At 33.2% G+C, this 17,337-nt stretch overlaps 3 protein-coding genes across 4 annotated transcripts; 2 read left to right on the forward strand and 1 right to left on the reverse strand.

The window, feature by feature from the left end:
• The first annotated feature begins 5,444 nt into the window (after window positions 1–5,444).
• arg (arginase) lies at window positions 5,445–10,372 on the forward strand. Its single transcript, XM_028182970.2, has 7 exons — window positions 5,445–5,797; window positions 5,899–6,087; window positions 6,179–6,365; window positions 6,500–6,610; window positions 6,684–6,811; window positions 7,341–7,602; window positions 10,040–10,372. The coding sequence occupies exons 1-6, from the start codon at window positions 5,623–5,625 to the stop codon at window positions 7,589–7,591; spliced, it is 1,041 nt and encodes a 346-aa protein (XP_028038771.2). The 5' UTR covers window positions 5,445–5,622; the 3' UTR covers window positions 7,592–7,602; window positions 10,040–10,372.
• On the reverse strand, window positions 10,364–13,568 carry LOC114249392 (cytoplasmic 60S subunit biogenesis factor ZNF622). Of its 2 annotated transcripts, XM_028182946.2 has the most exons (7): window positions 13,452–13,568; window positions 12,900–13,377; window positions 12,629–12,829; window positions 12,396–12,550; window positions 11,712–11,852; window positions 11,052–11,180; window positions 10,364–10,900 (listed from the first exon to the last, which is right to left on the reverse strand). In XM_028182946.2, the coding sequence occupies exons 2-7, from the start codon at window positions 13,350–13,352 to the stop codon at window positions 10,789–10,791; spliced, it is 1,191 nt and encodes a 396-aa protein (XP_028038747.2). In that variant the 5' UTR covers window positions 13,353–13,377; window positions 13,452–13,568; the 3' UTR covers window positions 10,364–10,788. The 2 variants fall into 2 exon arrangements, with proteins under 2 accessions (XP_028038747.2, XP_028038746.2); XM_028182945.2 differs by having other exon boundaries at window positions 12,900–13,568.
• An 871-nt stretch (window positions 13,569–14,439) lies between these two features.
• LOC114249398 (uncharacterized) lies at window positions 14,440–16,961 on the forward strand. Its single transcript, XM_089733245.1, has 3 exons — window positions 14,440–14,846; window positions 14,916–15,077; window positions 15,302–16,961. Exons 1-3 carry the CDS (start codon window positions 14,797–14,799, stop codon window positions 16,713–16,715), a joined length of 1,626 nt encoding a protein of 541 aa, XP_089589371.1. The 5' UTR covers window positions 14,440–14,796; the 3' UTR covers window positions 16,716–16,961.
• Window positions 16,962–17,337: the final 376 nt, after the last annotated feature.

A 17,337-nucleotide genomic window follows, 5' to 3' on the forward strand; every position in this document is an offset into this window, starting at 1 on the left:
GCCCCGCTTTTTTTTTCTTACTGTAGGGATGCATGAAAAGCGTCAAGACCTACTTGATCTAGTGACCTAAACCTATAGATATCAATTACAAAAATCGCCGCCCATCTAGAGACATGAAAATCTAAGACCAGATACAGACGACTAAAACTGTTAAATATTTGAAACGCCAGAACGTCGGAAATAATAAAATAACAATAGAAAACGCGATATTAAACCGTAAAACTAGTTTTAATTAAATTTACGAATCGAAAAACCCGAAGAAAATACTGTAAAACTGTAAAACAACATTTATCACATCTTCTATTCGCAAATAGGTTAGTAAAATATACATAATAGTTATATAATAACAGTCCATTGTTAATTTAAACCCAGTTCTAACATCAAAATAAAAAAGAAGAAATAAATGCTTCTTTTGATTAAAACTAGCACTAACAAGTTATATTGCTCATTTGAATATCATCAACGTAGTTTTTCCATTACCGTAGTTGTTGTTTTGCTGTGAGCGCCGCGGAAAAGCTCTCGACACTTGAATAAAATATAAATCGCACCAATTTTAAATCCAGCTCGTGGAAATCCCTCTCGCGCTCCATTTGAGGAGTTGTTTTTTTTTCTAAATTAAAAAAGACTATTCTAGTTAGATGTTACATTTCAGGCTAATATGGGGCAAGAAATGTTTATATCATTAACTAGCTGACCCGGCAGACTTCGTAGTGCCTCAATCGATAAATAAAAGACCTAAACTTGTGTATAAAATAAACTTAAAACAAACAAAAGGAATCCGTCCGACGGGGGACACATCAAAGGGAAAACAAAATTGTTATTTTTATTTAATTCCGAGCTTTTTCATATTTATCTACCTTTTAATACTTCTCTGAACTTCCACAAATAATTCAAGACCAAAGTTAGTCAAATCGGTCCAGCCGTTCTCGAGTTTTGGCGAGACTAACGAACAGCAATTCATTTTTATTTATATAGATAGATTATAAAGATTGATAGCGTATTGAACACACTTTAAATATATATATTTTTCATTCGATGAGATATACTGATACACTGATAGCATCGTTGCATTTCAATGATAACCTATTCAATCGCCACAAAGGTAATCAATCTAAAAGTAGCCTTCTTAAAGGAAGATTTAGTTTTAGATAATATAAAATAAAATACAGATTATTAATATTGAGCAAACAGGTTTCAATCATACTTCAGTGGTTTCAAGCTTCATATCGGTATTTTAAAAGAACTTCCTTTTTCATATTGATATTTTAAATATATGGACAAGGTATTTTATTTACTTCAGTATTTCAAAAAGTACCAATATGAAGAATCTGAGAAGAACAAGAATGAAGAATGAAGATATGAAGAATACAATATTACAATATAACAAAAATTTTAAAGTCTGGAATCCCTCAAAAGATAAAACAATTCATCTCTAAAAAAATTGACGTGCAGTTAATTTTCTGTCAACATATAAGTACACATGATTTTTACCTACAATGAAAATTGGCGCGTGAATGTTAATCATAATGTAAATCAATACTGTTTCCATTCAATTTGAACGACTGAAAACGAAGTCTTTTTTTTTTTTTATTGCTTAGTTGGATGGACGAGCTCAGAGCCCACCTGGTGTTAAGTGGTTACTGGAGCCCATAGACATCTACAACGTAAATGCGCCACCCACCTCGAGATATAAGTTCTAAGATCTCAGTATAGTTACAACGGCTACCCCACCCTTCGAACCGAAACGCATTACTGCTTCACGGCGGAAATAGGCGGGGTGGTGGTACCTACCCGTGCGGACTCCCAAGAGGTCCTACCACCAGTGATTACGCAAATTATAATTTTGCGGGTTTGATTTTTATTACACGATGTTATTCCTTCACCGTGGAAGTCAATCGTGAACATTTGTTGAGTACGTATTTCATTAGAAAAATTGGTACCCGCCTGCGGGATTCGAACACCGGTGCATCGCTACATACGAATGCACCGGACGTCTTATCCTTTAGGCCACAACGACTTCAAAAGACTTCATTAGCTATTTTTATTTTCAAACGAGAACATTGACGTAAACATGACTGATGAAATAGTATTTAATTTTTTTACTAATTCCAAATTTAAATTCGATATTTCAAGCTTACTAATTGACCGAATATAGTTCGCTTAGGCTAGAATAAACTTATGTTTAGGCTTCATAAACACACGCTACAGCATACTTTCAGCAATTAAACAGTATAACTAAGTTGATTAACTATATTCAATAATTTACTATATCTCATCCTCATCACCTCAGCCTATCCACTGTCCACTGCTGAACTTGGCCTCTCCAAATGATGTCCAGTGCGGCCGATCCGTTGTCACCTGCATCCAACGTGACACAACAATTTTCACTAGGTTATTTTTACTGGTGGTAGGACCACTTGTGAGTCCACGCGGGTAGGTACCACCACCCTGCCTATTTCTGCCGTGAAGCAGTAATGCGTTTCGGTTTGAAGGGCGGGGCAGCCGTTGTAACTATACTCAAGACCTACTTCGAGAATCTCAAGGTGGGTGGCGCATTTACGTCGTAGATGTATATGGGCTTCAGTAACCACTTAAGACCAGGTGGGCTGTGAGCTCGTCCACCCATCTAAGCAATAAAAAAATAGGTTGTCGCTCAATCTATTAGGAGGCCGTCCCTCACTGCGGTTGCTAGTACGTGGTCTCCGCTTGAGGATCATTCTGCCCCATCGGCCGTCCGATCTTCCTGTAACACTTTATATTTAAAAGAAACCAAATATACAAACATAGACATATGTCCTGAATTTTGTGTCAGTAAAACAGCTAACATACATATACATAATTATAATTCGAGATTGCCATTCGAAATTTCACATATTGAAAATCTTTTGTTGATTAGGGTTTAAATAACTACGCAAAACGAAATAGAAGATGCGTTGAATTTCTATTTAGCCCATCTATTTATTTATACTACCTCATTTTTCTCATGCTCATTGATTTTGCGAAGTGAATATACTGTTTCTATTAAAGGCATTTTTTTTCCGTAACGCGTAACATCAAAGCCGGTAGGACATTTAGCTTCCGCAATATCACTATCACTGGAATTTCCGATAGATTGAACACAAGGCAAAAGGAAATCTGATTTTAAAAAGTGAGTACTTCCGCGAATTTCATTCTTTTTTCTTTCTCTATAATTACAGATGTTGCAGCCTATTGCAAGCATCACCACCCGCCTACTTTTATTGTAGAGACATTATGCGTCACGGCTTGCAAAGTTAATAGCCGTAATTATATTGTATGGAAGGGAATGAAAATTAATAAATAACAGCTTAAAATTTAAGACTTATTTTTTTGCACTACACCAGATAACTGACCGGAGCCGATGGAGGCTGGTAGTCAACAAGCTGGAACGGAGTCACGATCCTCAGCAATGAAGGAGCGATGGAGAAGAAGAAAGAAGTGAAAATTTACATTCATTGTTGAAGTTTTATCACTATGTAAATTTTCCGAAAACTTGTTTTACCTAAATAACATTTTGAAATAATTTACATATCGATAAGATCGTCGGTTCAATTTATAAAGCTTTCGTTCTTTTTCTACTGTCTTCTACAGTTGAATGATGATTAGATTGTAAAGGAAAATTGTAAAAATTAAACTTGCGTTGAATTATACGTTTGAATAAATTCTTCTCTCCTAAAATCAAAATTAGATTCAGATACACATATTACGTTTCCTTGGTAAAACAAAATGGAGGGTAAGATGATCCCAATTCGAGATCGACTAGATAAAGCACACCGCCTCCGCTACGTGGTGACCTGGAAAAACAAGCACACTTCTGCTTGCTTCAGATAGACGCTTTATCAATATTTAAAAACCTTTTTCTAACCTCTTTTCTATTTGAATATATTTGTCATGAGACAAACTGAGATGAATAACAGAAATGACATTCAAAATCATGACATATTTCTGAGTATATTTCTTATTGGTTCATTTAGTGCAAATGTTAAGTAAAACTTAGTGCAATATTTATTACCAATAATATTTTAATACGATACAGTTAAATCATCTACCCTTACTAACGGTCCACACTGTACAATTCTCCCTGTTAATTCCTATGGTTATTGATCAACGTCTTTATATGTTGAATATGTTTTTTATAATAACCAACGTAAATGCAATCTCGAAACTCTTAAAAACCGTTGAGAATATAGCTGAAAAACATCCGTACGTCGTTGCTTTATTAACGGATACAAAAGAGTACTCTTGTACTGGATCTATTATAAATAGCCAAACTGTTCTAACATCCGGAAATTGTGTACAAACCGCACCTGCTTTCGTCGCTGTTGGACTGGCTGTTTTAAGTCAATCAATGAATGAGAAGAACATTTTTAAGGTTACCCGTATCGCATTACACAACGACTACATCTTCGAATCGAAAGCCACAGAACTAAATATCACAAAAATGCACAGTAATATTGGACTAGTTTTCACTCTTCGAACAGTTCTAGATGTTTTTATACCTCCAGTTGAAATTGGCAATAGCTTTGCATCCGAATTGAAGGAGAAATATCTCGTTACTTTAGGATTTGGGTATATTAATTCAAATGTTATTGTTCTTCAAAAACAAAGCTATCAACAATCGCCCTGTGAGAATCCTAAATGGTATTACTGTATTTGTGGAATCGAAAAAATGTCTAGAAAATATTATGGACGAGAATTCGGCGATGGAGCTCCAGTATTATTCGGAATGGAAATTATAGCTATAACAGCTTCACCTTGTCGAAAGCTATCTCTTAAAAGTAGGAATACAAAGTATAATATCTTTACAGTCATTGGACCATACGTGCCGTGGATCGAAAGAACTATAAGATACGCAAATGCCACATATCGTCTTCAAAGTAACAGAGCTATTGGAAAGATACTTTCAGTTTTATCACACTGGCTTCTATTGCTTCCATTATTCGTTACAATATAAACGAGAAACACCTTCTCACCAAATCAAATAACATTTTTAAAGCATTTCGATGGAATAATCCTATTAAATATAACACTTCAATAAGTACTTCTAAAATTTACGTTACAAATAAACGATAAAGCTAAATGAAAATTTTTCATTTTCACATTTGGTCGTTAAACATGTGAAGTGCAAATTAGTTTGAAATTAGCGAACATTAATTAAAAAATTGTTGGACTTCCTTATATTTGGCCAGGTCTCGAGAAGTATCATTCTTATGGCAGAATTAGTGTTGTGAATTAGTGTTGTGTTACGAAAGCTTAGATTGGTCTTCTGAAATAAATACCTTCGAGTTAAAACTATAAACAAAATACTTTTTAAGTACGGATTTATAAAACAGTTTGTTTACGTCAACTTTATAACACCTTTAACATTGTTTAAAATAAAATCAAGGTTTGTTTTTTTTTTAATTTAACTACCCACTTAATTTCTCGTCGTTATCAAACAAAAATAATCGATATTTCTGATGTTTGTGTTATCAAAAATGATGTCGTCTAAACCTTTGACCTGCGCAGGGAGATAATGCTACCAGAAATTTTAGTCTCTAATATGTTTCCAAGAGATCAGTCGGTGATATTTACATGTAATTGTATTGAAGCATAAAATTAACCATGAATTTTGTTAAAATTTTTGTTCGTAAGATGAGTCAAAATACAATTTTGAAGCCTTTGAATCGAGTTGGCGTTATCGGTGTGCCGTTTGAAAAGGGACAAAAGAAATACGGAGTTAGCATCGCACCGGCAGCTGTAAGAGCAGCGGGTCTCATTGATGAACTAAAAGAAATCGGTAGGCCGAGTATTTTTTATCTAATCGTTTATTTTCGATAAGATGACTGAATATTACTTTAAAAACTATTGAATTCATGAACTATTATTACTTGCTTGTAGATGGTTTAGATGTAAAAGACTTCGGGGACATTGAAACAAGTTCATGCGAAAATAATGTAAATGTCAACAACATGAATCATTTACAACTAGTGTCGGCTTGCAACAAGAATTTATCAGAACGTGTGTCACATGTTCTCAAAGATGGAAGAATTGCAGTAACTGTAGGCGGAGATCATTCTATTGGTGTAGGTCAGTTCATTTATAGTTTTCTAAATGCAATAAGACACGATCTTGTATTAATATTATCTCGCTATTAAAATTTTAATGTATTATATTTAAGGTACCGTTGATGGACACTATAACGTGAATGAAGACATGATTCTAATTTGGGTTGATGCTCATGCGGACATCAATACGAACAAGACTTCGGAATCTGGTTCGGTTCACGGTATGCCAGTGGCTCTGTTGGTCAGAGAGCTTTCTGACTATTGGCCTTATTTGCCTACTATGGACTGGCAAGTTCCTAGGTATAAAAACTTTACAATTTTTTTTTTAATGTCAACTTTGACTATAACTAAAATAATAAAACACGGTAATTTTTTTGCTATAGTACAATTAAATAGATTGTTCCTAAATTAAAAAAAAAACACTTTTCTTCAAGATTTTCAATAAAAAATTTGGGCTATATTGGTCTACGATCGGTGGACAAATATGAAAGACTGGCCATAGAAAAATATAATGTTCCAACTTTCACAATGGAAGATGTTGATTTGTAAGTACAATTTTATATTGAAAATTATGAGAAAATTGATTATATGAGTGAAAATTTAAAATCAAACTTTCAGACACGGAGTAGAAAAATCAATAACGCATTTACTTAAAGTGTTAGACCCAGAAAACAGGAAACCTATCCATGTGAGCTTTGACATTGATTCACTAGATGCTTTGGAAGCTCCAAGCACGGGAACACCAGGTTTTTAAGTATTTTTATTTTAAAAATTTAATTATGAAAATGCACGAAAAATCCCATTAATCCTATTAATGCAATGCCTTTTAATCTGGTAAATGAGCATTTGGATAAAAATATGTACAAGCGTAGATACTTTAAAAAAACCAGGATGCTTACTAAGCTAATCGAGTTTTAAAAATAGATTAGGTGTAAGATATTTTCATATCTTTTTATATTACACTAGCGACCCGCCCTCGCTTCGCTTCGGAAACTGTTATTTATTATTGATTTCTCCACTATTTAATGGATGCTATTATAGATATAAGCCTTCTTCTTCAATCACTCTATCTATTAAAAAAAACCCGCATCAAAATCCGTTGCGTAGTTTTAAAGATTTAAGCATAGGTACATAGGGACAGACAGATATAGGGACAGAGAAAGTGACTTTGTTTTATACTATGTAGTGATTTTGCCGACATGTAACGCCCTATTTCTTTGTGTCCAAAACTCTTGTGGTACTTACTTTTACTATGTTTTTCTTTGTTAATTACAGTAAGAGCTGGCCTAACTTTACGAGAAGCAATTAAGCTGATGGAGATAATTCACACAACTGGACGTCTGAGAGCCATTGACTTGGTAGAGATTAACCCGGCAATCGGCAACGAGAATGACAGGAAAAAGACGATAGAAGCTGGTTTATGCGTGTTGAAAGCAGCTTTAGGGTTTTCTAGGAAAGGCTGTCCTCCTAAAGGCATAACAGATTTGCCCATACAAACAATTAGTAATAACAAAGACTTTGCTTAAAATAAGCTTAGGTAAGAAATAAATCGTATTAAGTTAGTTTTATTGACAATCTGTTTTTTGTAAAGACACTAAAGGCACAACTGTTGTGAAATAATCACTGACGTCTATGCCATCAAATCAGAACACACATTCTAAACAGGGAATCCTAGTGTTAACTAGAACATCAACGGTATTTAGCGCACTATTGTGTTAGAACTTCTTCAAAGTCAATGAAAATATATAAAAAACTATAATACGATTTTCGATTTTTTAATACGATTTTCGACGCGGAAGTCGGAACTAACGCTGCAGAAACAGCTCATAAATCAATATTGCGTTTGCAAATGTTGCGGAGAAATGATAATGAACGCACCGTTGCGATTTTGGTTCAAACGCTTTCGTGATGGAAATTTTGATTTGAAGAACGTGGTTGACCGCCCACACATGTGAATAACAATTAATTGAAATTTAATTAATTAATTCCTTGATTACCAATAAAGGAAGTAGCGAACCGGAAATACGGAGACGGACTGGCATGGCAAAATCTGCAATGACCCAACTGAGCAAAATCTGGAGAGACCATAATATTACCCACCGAACTAAAATACATCTGGTCCGCACCCTTGTCTTCTCCATTGCTCTATATAGTGCAGAGACGTGGACACTCAAAGCCGCAGATAGGCAGAGAATCGACGCTTTTGAGATGTGGTGCTGGCGACGTATGCTACGAATACCATGGACGGCCCGCCGCACCAACATATCTATTCTCAGGCAGTTAAAAATAGAAAAGATTCAACGTCTATTCACAATCTGCCTACAAAGAATATTGCGGTATTTTGGTCATGTTACACGTAGTACAATTTGGAACGCCTTGTGGTGACCGGTAAAATAGAGGGAAAAAGGCCTAGGGGTAGAGATCCCAAACGATGGTCGGACCAAATAGCGGAGGAACTGGGGATGCCTATCAGCGACGCACTCCACCGGGCTGCAGGGCGGGATCGATGGAGACAGTTGGTTGACGAAATCGGACGGAGTCACGATCCTCAGCAGTGAGGAACCGATCGAAGAGAGAGAGAGAGAAAGAGATGGTGGAAGCCGATCCGAGCCAAACTACCCAGGAATTAGCGGCATGGTTTAACCAACAATATTGACTCAATTGCGTAAAATAAATATGAAAAATGGGCACCTCATGATTTGACTGATCTGCAGAAAGAAATGCGTGTTGAAACTTGTGTTGGCTTGTTGAATAGATACATAAATGAAGGAATATTTAATCGAATTGTGACATGTGATGAGAAGTGGATTCTTTACAATAACCGTAAGCGAAAAATGCAATGGCTGACCCCAGGTTAAACTCCACAACAGTGTCCTAAAACGAAGCTTACCAACAAAAAGGTAATGGTAACTGTTTGTTGATCTCAGCATGATATTATTCACTATAGCTGTCTCCGATCTGGTCAAGCAATAACGGCAGATATCTACTGTGCAGAACTGCGAACAATGATAGCAAAACTTGCAGTGAAACAGCCCAGACTCATGAATCGATCTTGATCCATTATTGCTCCAAGATAACGCAAGACCTAATACAGCACGAGAAACCGTTTTAACTCCACAGGAACTGCAATTAGAAACCATTCACCCTCCGTATTCGCCAAACCTTGCTCCAACGGACTATCATTTTTTTTGGTGATTTGGACAATTTTCTACGTGATATAATTTTTCTTCCGAGGAGGCAGTACAAAATGCTTTCACACAGTTTGTAAAGTCTAGATCACCAGAGTTCTATCGCAAAGGCATAAATTACCTCGCTATTAGATGGCAGCAATGTCTAGATATTAATGGTAGATATTTTGATTAAATAAATGTTAGGAATATAAATAAAAAACAATTTTCAATTTTTCAGTACAAATCCGCAATTTCATACATTAACCCCTAATATAATAACGAGGATATATCGCATGCTGATTTCGGCTGTGACGACTTGTATGTTTTTGCAATTATCAATATGGGTGCTAGCAATCACGTTGTGAAGTCTACTGTAGTAGCACCAGGGCTCATCTAGATCGGCCGCTCTTTTGAATTGGTAGTAAAAAAACATGAAAACGCAAATTGCAGACTTTATAAATGTGATTATTAATTTCAGTAACCGTTTAATGGGAGGTGAGCTATCTACTCATCTGCCCCTCTTCTTTAAGTTAAAAAGTCTACGTTAGAAACTCACATTTCAATCAGTAAAACATAATAAGCGTAACATTCATAACGAGTAATTTTTAATCTAACTTTATGTTCCTATGTATTTGATTTCTTTATCTTACTTCAAATGCATAGTAGTTTAATTCAAGATGGTAATTTTTTCAGTAAGTTTGGAAACAGAAAATGTTTACTGAAACATATTTATATTTAATATATTATATATTATTTATATTTTTTTTTATTTAACAAAGTACTAATAAATATTCATTTTCGCAGGTGTTCATATTATATTTATCAGTTGTAAGTGCATTAAAGCCGATGTCGAGTTTAAAAGAGGAAGAAATAAAAAAAATCGTTGGAAAGTACATCGATGAAATACCTGACATTGAATCTCAGTATGTTGTCAACGAAGGACTCTCCAAAGCGATTTCTCATTTCTTCAAAGGGAAAATAAAATCGTTTCCTTTATACAAGATAAGCTTAAAGATTGATAAAAATCCTGTCAAAATACCGTGGAGTCTAAGCGAAGGAGGTCAAAACACGAATGTGAAAACCAAACAAATCAAATATAAAAAGAATAATAAAAGGGAATAAAAGACATTTTCTTTTTGTTTGTATTTTATTTAAGTCTTTGCAATACACATTCTGATCTATTATTAGAGTGAATTTTAAATATTGTTTTCAAACTATAATATTTAAAACACCCAATTGAACTTCGGAAAAATCACAGCCAAAATTTATAAATTAACATTTAAAACATAGGCTTTGTTTTGCATGCATAATGCCATTGATTTTGCAGAAAAATTAAAAGGCTTCCTCTATTCATTGTGATAAGCAGCCATTGTGTTTGGATATCTGTTACTGGATTGTACACACATTGCAAATCACAAGAGTTTGATGGTCATTTCCAAATCATGGATTGTTTTCAACAATTGCCTGACATTTCCATGTTGATTGGGATATATTGTTTGCTTAATAACAGAACAGCAATGTATAAGCGATTGCCTGAAATCGAGATGAAGGATCTAGAAATTTACTTGTGGTCGGTAATGTTTCTGGAACTTGTTGGTTTTCATGGACATCTTCATCTCCCATTTTGCTTGTACACGCTTCATGAAGTGTATATCCCGAGCTTTCCTGTGTTGAAACAAATATATTACAATGGTTTCGTATAAATGATGCCAAAGACAGCAAGATATTTCATTTCAAATTGTGATTATATTTTATACAATACTATAATGTTTACTAATTCATTTTGAAATTATGAAAATTTAAAGAAACTACTTACTTGGCAGCCATTTTCTGTTCCTTTGGCGCCCATCCCAGGGCTTTATAAACACCTAAAAGCCTGTGCAGTTTCCTATCAGATTTTTTTATTAGTGCTTGACTGCTCTGTGTCAAATTCTGTTTGTAGTATCTGTAATAATAAGTTATGTATTGCAACAAATAGAACATACTGTAAAAAAATGTTTTAGATCACATTTCAAAATTTGGTTGGTGACAAAATTCTAATGCATAACATATGTGTAATTGAGAACTATTAAGGTCCACCTCAAAGAGACATTTGGAAATCTCAATTTTATTTCATTTTACTAGAGTAGTTCTACAGACTAGCTCAGTCTTTGCAATCAGAGATGATTGAAGCCTAAAACAATCACATAGTAAATATTGCAGCATCCTTTAACATCAAAATGCCTTGAAATAATGTCTTTATCAAAATATTCAAATCAAAATAAGCCTTCCCCTAGAGATTGAAATGTATGGCTAACCTTACAAAGAATGATGATAGCACTGCATACAGTTGCCAAGATATAATAAAATAATTTATTTGAAATGTGTAGGAAATTAAGATAATGATTACTATGAATAACAGATGATAGGACTAATTGTCAAACTATTATATTATATTAATTCTCAATTAATTTTGCTAATTTGTTCTATAAAATACCTCATCAAAGATCTATGACCAACAGTAACTCCAGATGGCAACACCAATTGGAAATCATCTCCTTCCAGTGTTGCAGGACCATCTATTTCTTCATCAACATTCATATCTTCCCTTTCATCTTCATGATCAGGATATGAAGAACTAGAAGACAATGATACATATTATGGTGAAATATGTAATTGTTTTGAGAAATTATTAATCATATTACAGTAATTTTGTGCACTATGTCCTGTCCATACACTGTATCCGACCTCATTTACTCTAAAATACTGTGTATGATAATAAAGAAGCTAAAAAACAATCTGTATTTATATAATATATGTACATATAAAATTCATTTAAGAAATATGTTGAAACCTGTTGCATTTTTTTAAGACAAAAGTTGCATATGTCACTCTCTCGTCCATAAACAACCAGTTTTTTAGCAAACAATTACCATTTTTCCTATTTGTATGTTTTGCTATTATGTATGTGATGGTAGATAAAAAACCCATACAATCAATAAGATTTGCATAAGTTCATTCTAAATAAATCTCTAATTCACAAAAGGAGTTTCTATGCCAATTCTATCAGAGAGATAGTTTCCAAGATATTTGAATGAGTAAGCAGTATATCCCCTTTTACCCTTTTATTATGCCTTGAACTAAAGTTGATGATTAATTTGCTTCTTAGCAAGTATTCTACCTGTAATCATAGTAGTCTGCATACTCCGCTAAAGCAAGACCTTCGTGTAACATCTTGCAATGTCCCTTATCAATCATGTGGGCCCGTGCTGCCTCCATTGAGTAGAATGTCCTTCCAGTGTCATTACACCATAGGCACATATATCCCTGTGATATCTATTTCAAAGTAAAAAATGCCTTTAGATTTGCTAGCAGTTTGTTAATAAATACATTTATCACTATTTTGTGCTTTACCTTTTCTCCTAAGTACAACAGCAGACCTCTAATATTTATACAAAATTCTACATCAGGAATGAAGAACGAATGTGCTTCTGACATGTGTTTTAAGTTTTTTACCATATTCTTACTGTGATGTACACAGAACAAACAATCCCGGGGTTTGATAAGTGAATCACTTTCTTGGATGCGACACTCATCCCATTCGTCGGAATCTAGCTGTTGATAAAAATAAATAGTTAAGCTTTGGTCTTCAATCAAAACCCTTTGGTACATAATTAAAATTTACCTCCTCTATTTCAGAGTCAGTTTCTATATCTTCTCCAGAATCAGTAGTATTCACAACAACAAATTTATTCCTTTCGTTGGTTAAGCCGGTAGTACATTCAACTTTAACAAAACTGTCTGTATCAGATTGACCGCTGTTCTCTTGATCCTTTTGACTTTCTGTGTATCTTTCAACACTCACTTTGTGTTTCTTACTATTCAAATGATTGTTATACGAGTTCTTGGTGCTGAATAACTTTGAGCAGCATTGGCAGTATTGTGAATCATCTTGCTTTTCATTTTGACTTTCTCTGTGTTCTTTAGCTCTCTCTTCAAACTCCTCAAGGGTGACAGGTTCGATAGACGCTACTTTTCTTTTTAAATTATATCTATGCCAATCTAATTTATAATGTTCACGTTGTAATTCGGATGTGTTAAACAACACCTTACAGGTTATGCATGAAAACATTGTCATATTGTGCAATTAATAACTATGTTAGCTAAAATGGTAAAAAGATTATGGATACGCAATTAAATTTTTCAAATAAATAACAAAGAAATCTCGTATTTTCACCTGCGTAGATATTGCGTTTTAGCTTTGGAGGTGGACTACTTTGAAGGTGTTTTAACTTCGTGCAGATAATTTTAATATAAAAATGAGTGATTGATAGTAATTTTCCTACTTCAGTGATATTGAAGTGTAGTGTGATATTATCTGTGATAATTGTTGGTTTTTTTTCTATCAGAATGGCAAATGAAACATAGTCCATAGTATGTAAAATTTACATTCTTAAAAAAAGAATGTCTTCCCAAAAAATTGTAAAGTGAAATAAAATATAGACCAGGTATGTCTACCAGAATCTGATGGCAAAAAAAAGTGAAAAAAATAGCGATTTTCATATGGCAACAAAAAAAATGTCATCTGTCAAAACTGAAATTTCGAGTAATTGTTTTTGGTTTGGCTTCAAATTTCCTGTAAAAAGTGGTGAAAATGTCGAAGAAACCTCTTCGATCGCAAGCAAGAAATATTGTTTTCAATGTTTATCAAAGAATACTTGATGAACAAGGTGCAGAACAAACACAATCATCGATATAGAACCATGTGCGTTCACGGGTTAGTAGGAATGACACGTCTTGATGCTTTGGTTTATTACATTTTCGTGTGTATTATATATACTAAACTTTGGTTTATTTCAGGCTTGGTTTATTTCTAAAACTACCATAAGACGAATTGTTGCTGAAGAAAGATCTAACAGAGGCGTATTTAGTACGCCCGGTAAAAAGAGGAAAGGTGGCAAAAATACTGCGCCTTCCTCAAAACGTTTTACTTACTTTACTTGCTACCCAGTATTGCTAGCGTCAATTTCTTTTTTCCCTTTTTGCCATCAGATCCTGGTAGACCTAACCACCATTTTAGTAAGATTACATCTGATTACATCTCGTCTCGTCTCGTCTTGTCTCATCTCATCTCATTTCACTTCATATTATCATTTTTCATAAAAAGAAGAATATAAATCAAAATAAGACTTGACCTAAAGGTCTTAGTTACCAGGTCATAAAATCCCTTAAAAAAATTACGGCATAAGTGTTTTGACGTTTACAAATTGACACAAATAAATTTCACAATTTTATATTAAAATCGCCATAGAGTTGCTGCAGATGTGAATGATTTAATTTAATAAACTTTAATTTATAACAAAAACTAGGTAGGATATCGAAAATGGGGACCTATGGACAATGTGAAGTTTTCTTTTGCGATGTACTGGATTAATTTGCAAATAATTGTCGTTCTAAACAGTTGTTAATTTAGTGACAACTTAAAAAGTTTATATGAAGAACTTTAGAAAGTGTCCAAAACAAAAAAATACTAAAGTATTTGATTCATGATAACAGAAGAATTCTAATCAAATTGTGCAACAATGTTGGAAAACGATGATTTTGACGACGATTTCTTTACGCCCGTAGCGAGGTAATTAGTTTTAGAAGAAAATTTTCAGATAATCTTCGAATTACAATGAAAACAGTTTTAACTTTTCAGCACTACATTGGCTGACATCTTTGGTAATAAAGAGCCTAATTTTGGAAACTCAGAAGACAAAACATTAAAATATACACCACCTAAACCACAAATTTCTCCAAAACCTGTTGATACTAAACAAACACAGTGTGTATATGCTTGTGCACTAACTGCATATGAATGGTAAATATAAGAAATTCGATTAATTGAATTATTATTTATTTTAAATACTTAATTCATGTGTTCTTCTGTAATGAATGTATTTGTCAATGTGTTTTTTAATCAGGTAGCTGATTACTTACATACCTATTAGAATTCATTTTTCAGAAAAGTACATATACACAGCTAATAATTGAGAGTGAGCAGATTTATTTATTAAGAAAATAATTGTTTTTAATCAATTACAGGACTCAAAATGCATATGTATTAAAAGGGAAAGTTGGCTTTGCCATAATAAAGCAAACAATTGGAGAAATTCACAACATAGTGCTTTATGATTCTAACAAAACTACATTATCAAGTACAATAGTTTCAACAAAATTGCAAATAGTAGTAAATAACAATCATTTGGCTTTCTATGATAGTCTTCAGAAATACTGGTGCTTATATGCTGCAGATAATGAAGTAAAAATCATTACAGAGATCCTTAAAAAATTTGATATTGTATTAAGATATGGTGATAAAACTACACCACCCGATCTGGAAGATGAAACACCTGCAACAAACATAATTGAAAGTACAATTAAACAAAGTAAATCTCAAGCAAACAGTGATACAGACTCTTCTATGAATAGAAAAACTAAAATATCAATATTAAACAGAATGGCTAGCATGGGTCAGTCTGTATTACCAGCCCATTGTCGAATAGCAGACAGGGGAAATGACTCCTCAGACACTGAAGACAATAAAGAGCCACCGAAATTAGTTAGACATAAACCACCAAAAAATGCTATGAAAAAAACTTTCCCTGATAAAAGTATTGATATTTTACAGCCACAAAACATTGACAGACACAACTCATTTATAACAAAGATGCAAAAGCCTCTGGATAACTCTGCTTTATATACATTTGTGAATGATATATTAGTACCGGTAACAAGTACAAGCATTATTACTAACACAGAGCCAAAAGATGACAAAAATTTAGATTTGTTTTTGACCGAACAAAGAGTAAACAATGGTGAAATAAGAATTAACATAAACAGATTAAATGACAAGGTTGATAGTGTTTTAAATAAAATGTCAGATTTACATCATCAACAAAAAAGCACTTGTACAAGTACCGAAGTAGAACTGTTACACAAATTGCTCAAAGAATACGAAAGTAAAATAAAAATATATGAAGATTTGCTCAGATGTAAAAATCACGATAACCCAACTCAAAACATTACAAGAAACTGTGATGTACAAAAAGGGGACAGCTATCAACATGAAGTTGAGTTATTACAGAATAAAGTAGCTGTACAAGAAGATGCATTAAAATTAAGAGAAAATGAAATTTTTAAACTTAAGGAAAATTTAGCAGAACTAGAAAAACAATTATCTGTTGGTCAATTTGAATTACAAAATAAAATTAACTCATTAGAAAAAACATTATCAGTAAAACAAGAGGAATTAACTAGTACCACTAAAATATTAGACAACCTATCATTAAATAATACTGACACAGGGGTTACAGACAAAGTCAAACAAATAATGAATGAAACATATCAAACAGTTATAGAAAACTTTAATGATGACGATATGTACTCTGGTAATGATGTCAAAAAAGTTATTGGTAAAGTGATAAGAAAAATCACTGTGAACGCTTTAAAGAAATAAGTAAAAATGAACATAGAGTATTTAGAAATATCTAATTTCTAGTCCAACAATGGTTTATAAATGGTTATAAATAATGATTATTCTATAAAATAACATATAAGGTTTAGCTCTAAATAAGCTTATTAATAGTATAATCTTTATTTTATGTGCAGTAAGTGCTGCTGCTACTACTACAATTCCTTAAATGATAGTACATACTATAAAATCTAAATGCAAATTAGACATTACAGATTATCATACAGCTTATTGATTTTTTTATTTTTTTATGAATATTTGTTTTATTTTAAGGCATGGAATATTTTTAGACTAAATCAAGATAGACAAACCATTATCGTATTCTATTTTCGTATGGTTACCGACTTACCGTTAAAAGCAATCTATCGACTAAAATTATTTGAAAAAAAATAATGTCAACTTGAAATCCTTTTGTCAAAGGATTCGTGTCTGAGTAAATCCATGAATGATTGAGCTACTAATCTAAGCGGCATTAAATTGTATTAAAATTTAGTAGTGTAAATTTATTTACACTATTTTACAATTCGCAACTGTAAATTCCCACCGTCTAGCTAAAGCTATACTTCTCCTCTCCTAACACTTGCGATAATATCTCATTTTACCTCAT

The sequence above is a fragment of the Bombyx mandarina genome, chromosome 15 (genome assembly GCF_030267445.1).
Source record: "Bombyx mandarina strain Sakado chromosome 15, ASM3026744v2".
In the NCBI taxonomy this organism is placed as follows: domain Eukaryota; kingdom Metazoa; phylum Arthropoda; class Insecta; order Lepidoptera; family Bombycidae; genus Bombyx; species Bombyx mandarina.

Coding starts and splice junctions, on each gene's coding strand:
- arg (XM_028182970.2), top strand. CDS start 5,623: ATGAATTTTGTTAAAATTTTTGTTCGTAAGATGAGTCAAAATACAATT. Junction 5,798..5,898: donor TGATGAACTAAAAGAAATCG/GTAGGCCGAGTA, acceptor ACTTGCTTGTAG/ATGGTTTAGATGTAAAAGAC. Junction 6,611..6,683: donor ACAATGGAAGATGTTGATTT/GTAAGTACAATT, acceptor TCAAACTTTCAG/ACACGGAGTAGAAAAATCAA.
- LOC114249392 (XM_028182946.2), bottom strand. CDS start 13,352: ATGACAATGTTTTCATGCATAACCTGTAAGGTGTTGTTTAACACATCC. Junction 12,551..12,628: donor TGTTGTACTTAGGAGAAAAG/GTAAAGCACAAA, acceptor ACTTTGAAATAG/ATATCACAGGGATATATGTG. Junction 11,181..11,711: donor GGTCATAGATCTTTGATGAG/GTATTTTATAGA, acceptor TTATTATTACAG/ATACTACAAACAGAATTTGA.
- LOC114249398 (XM_089733245.1), top strand. CDS start 14,797: ATGTTGGAAAACGATGATTTTGACGACGATTTCTTTACGCCCGTAGCG. Junction 14,847..14,915: donor TTCTTTACGCCCGTAGCGAG/GTAATTAGTTTT, acceptor TTAACTTTTCAG/CACTACATTGGCTGACATCT. Junction 15,078..15,301: donor GCACTAACTGCATATGAATG/GTAAATATAAGA, acceptor AATCAATTACAG/GACTCAAAATGCATATGTAT.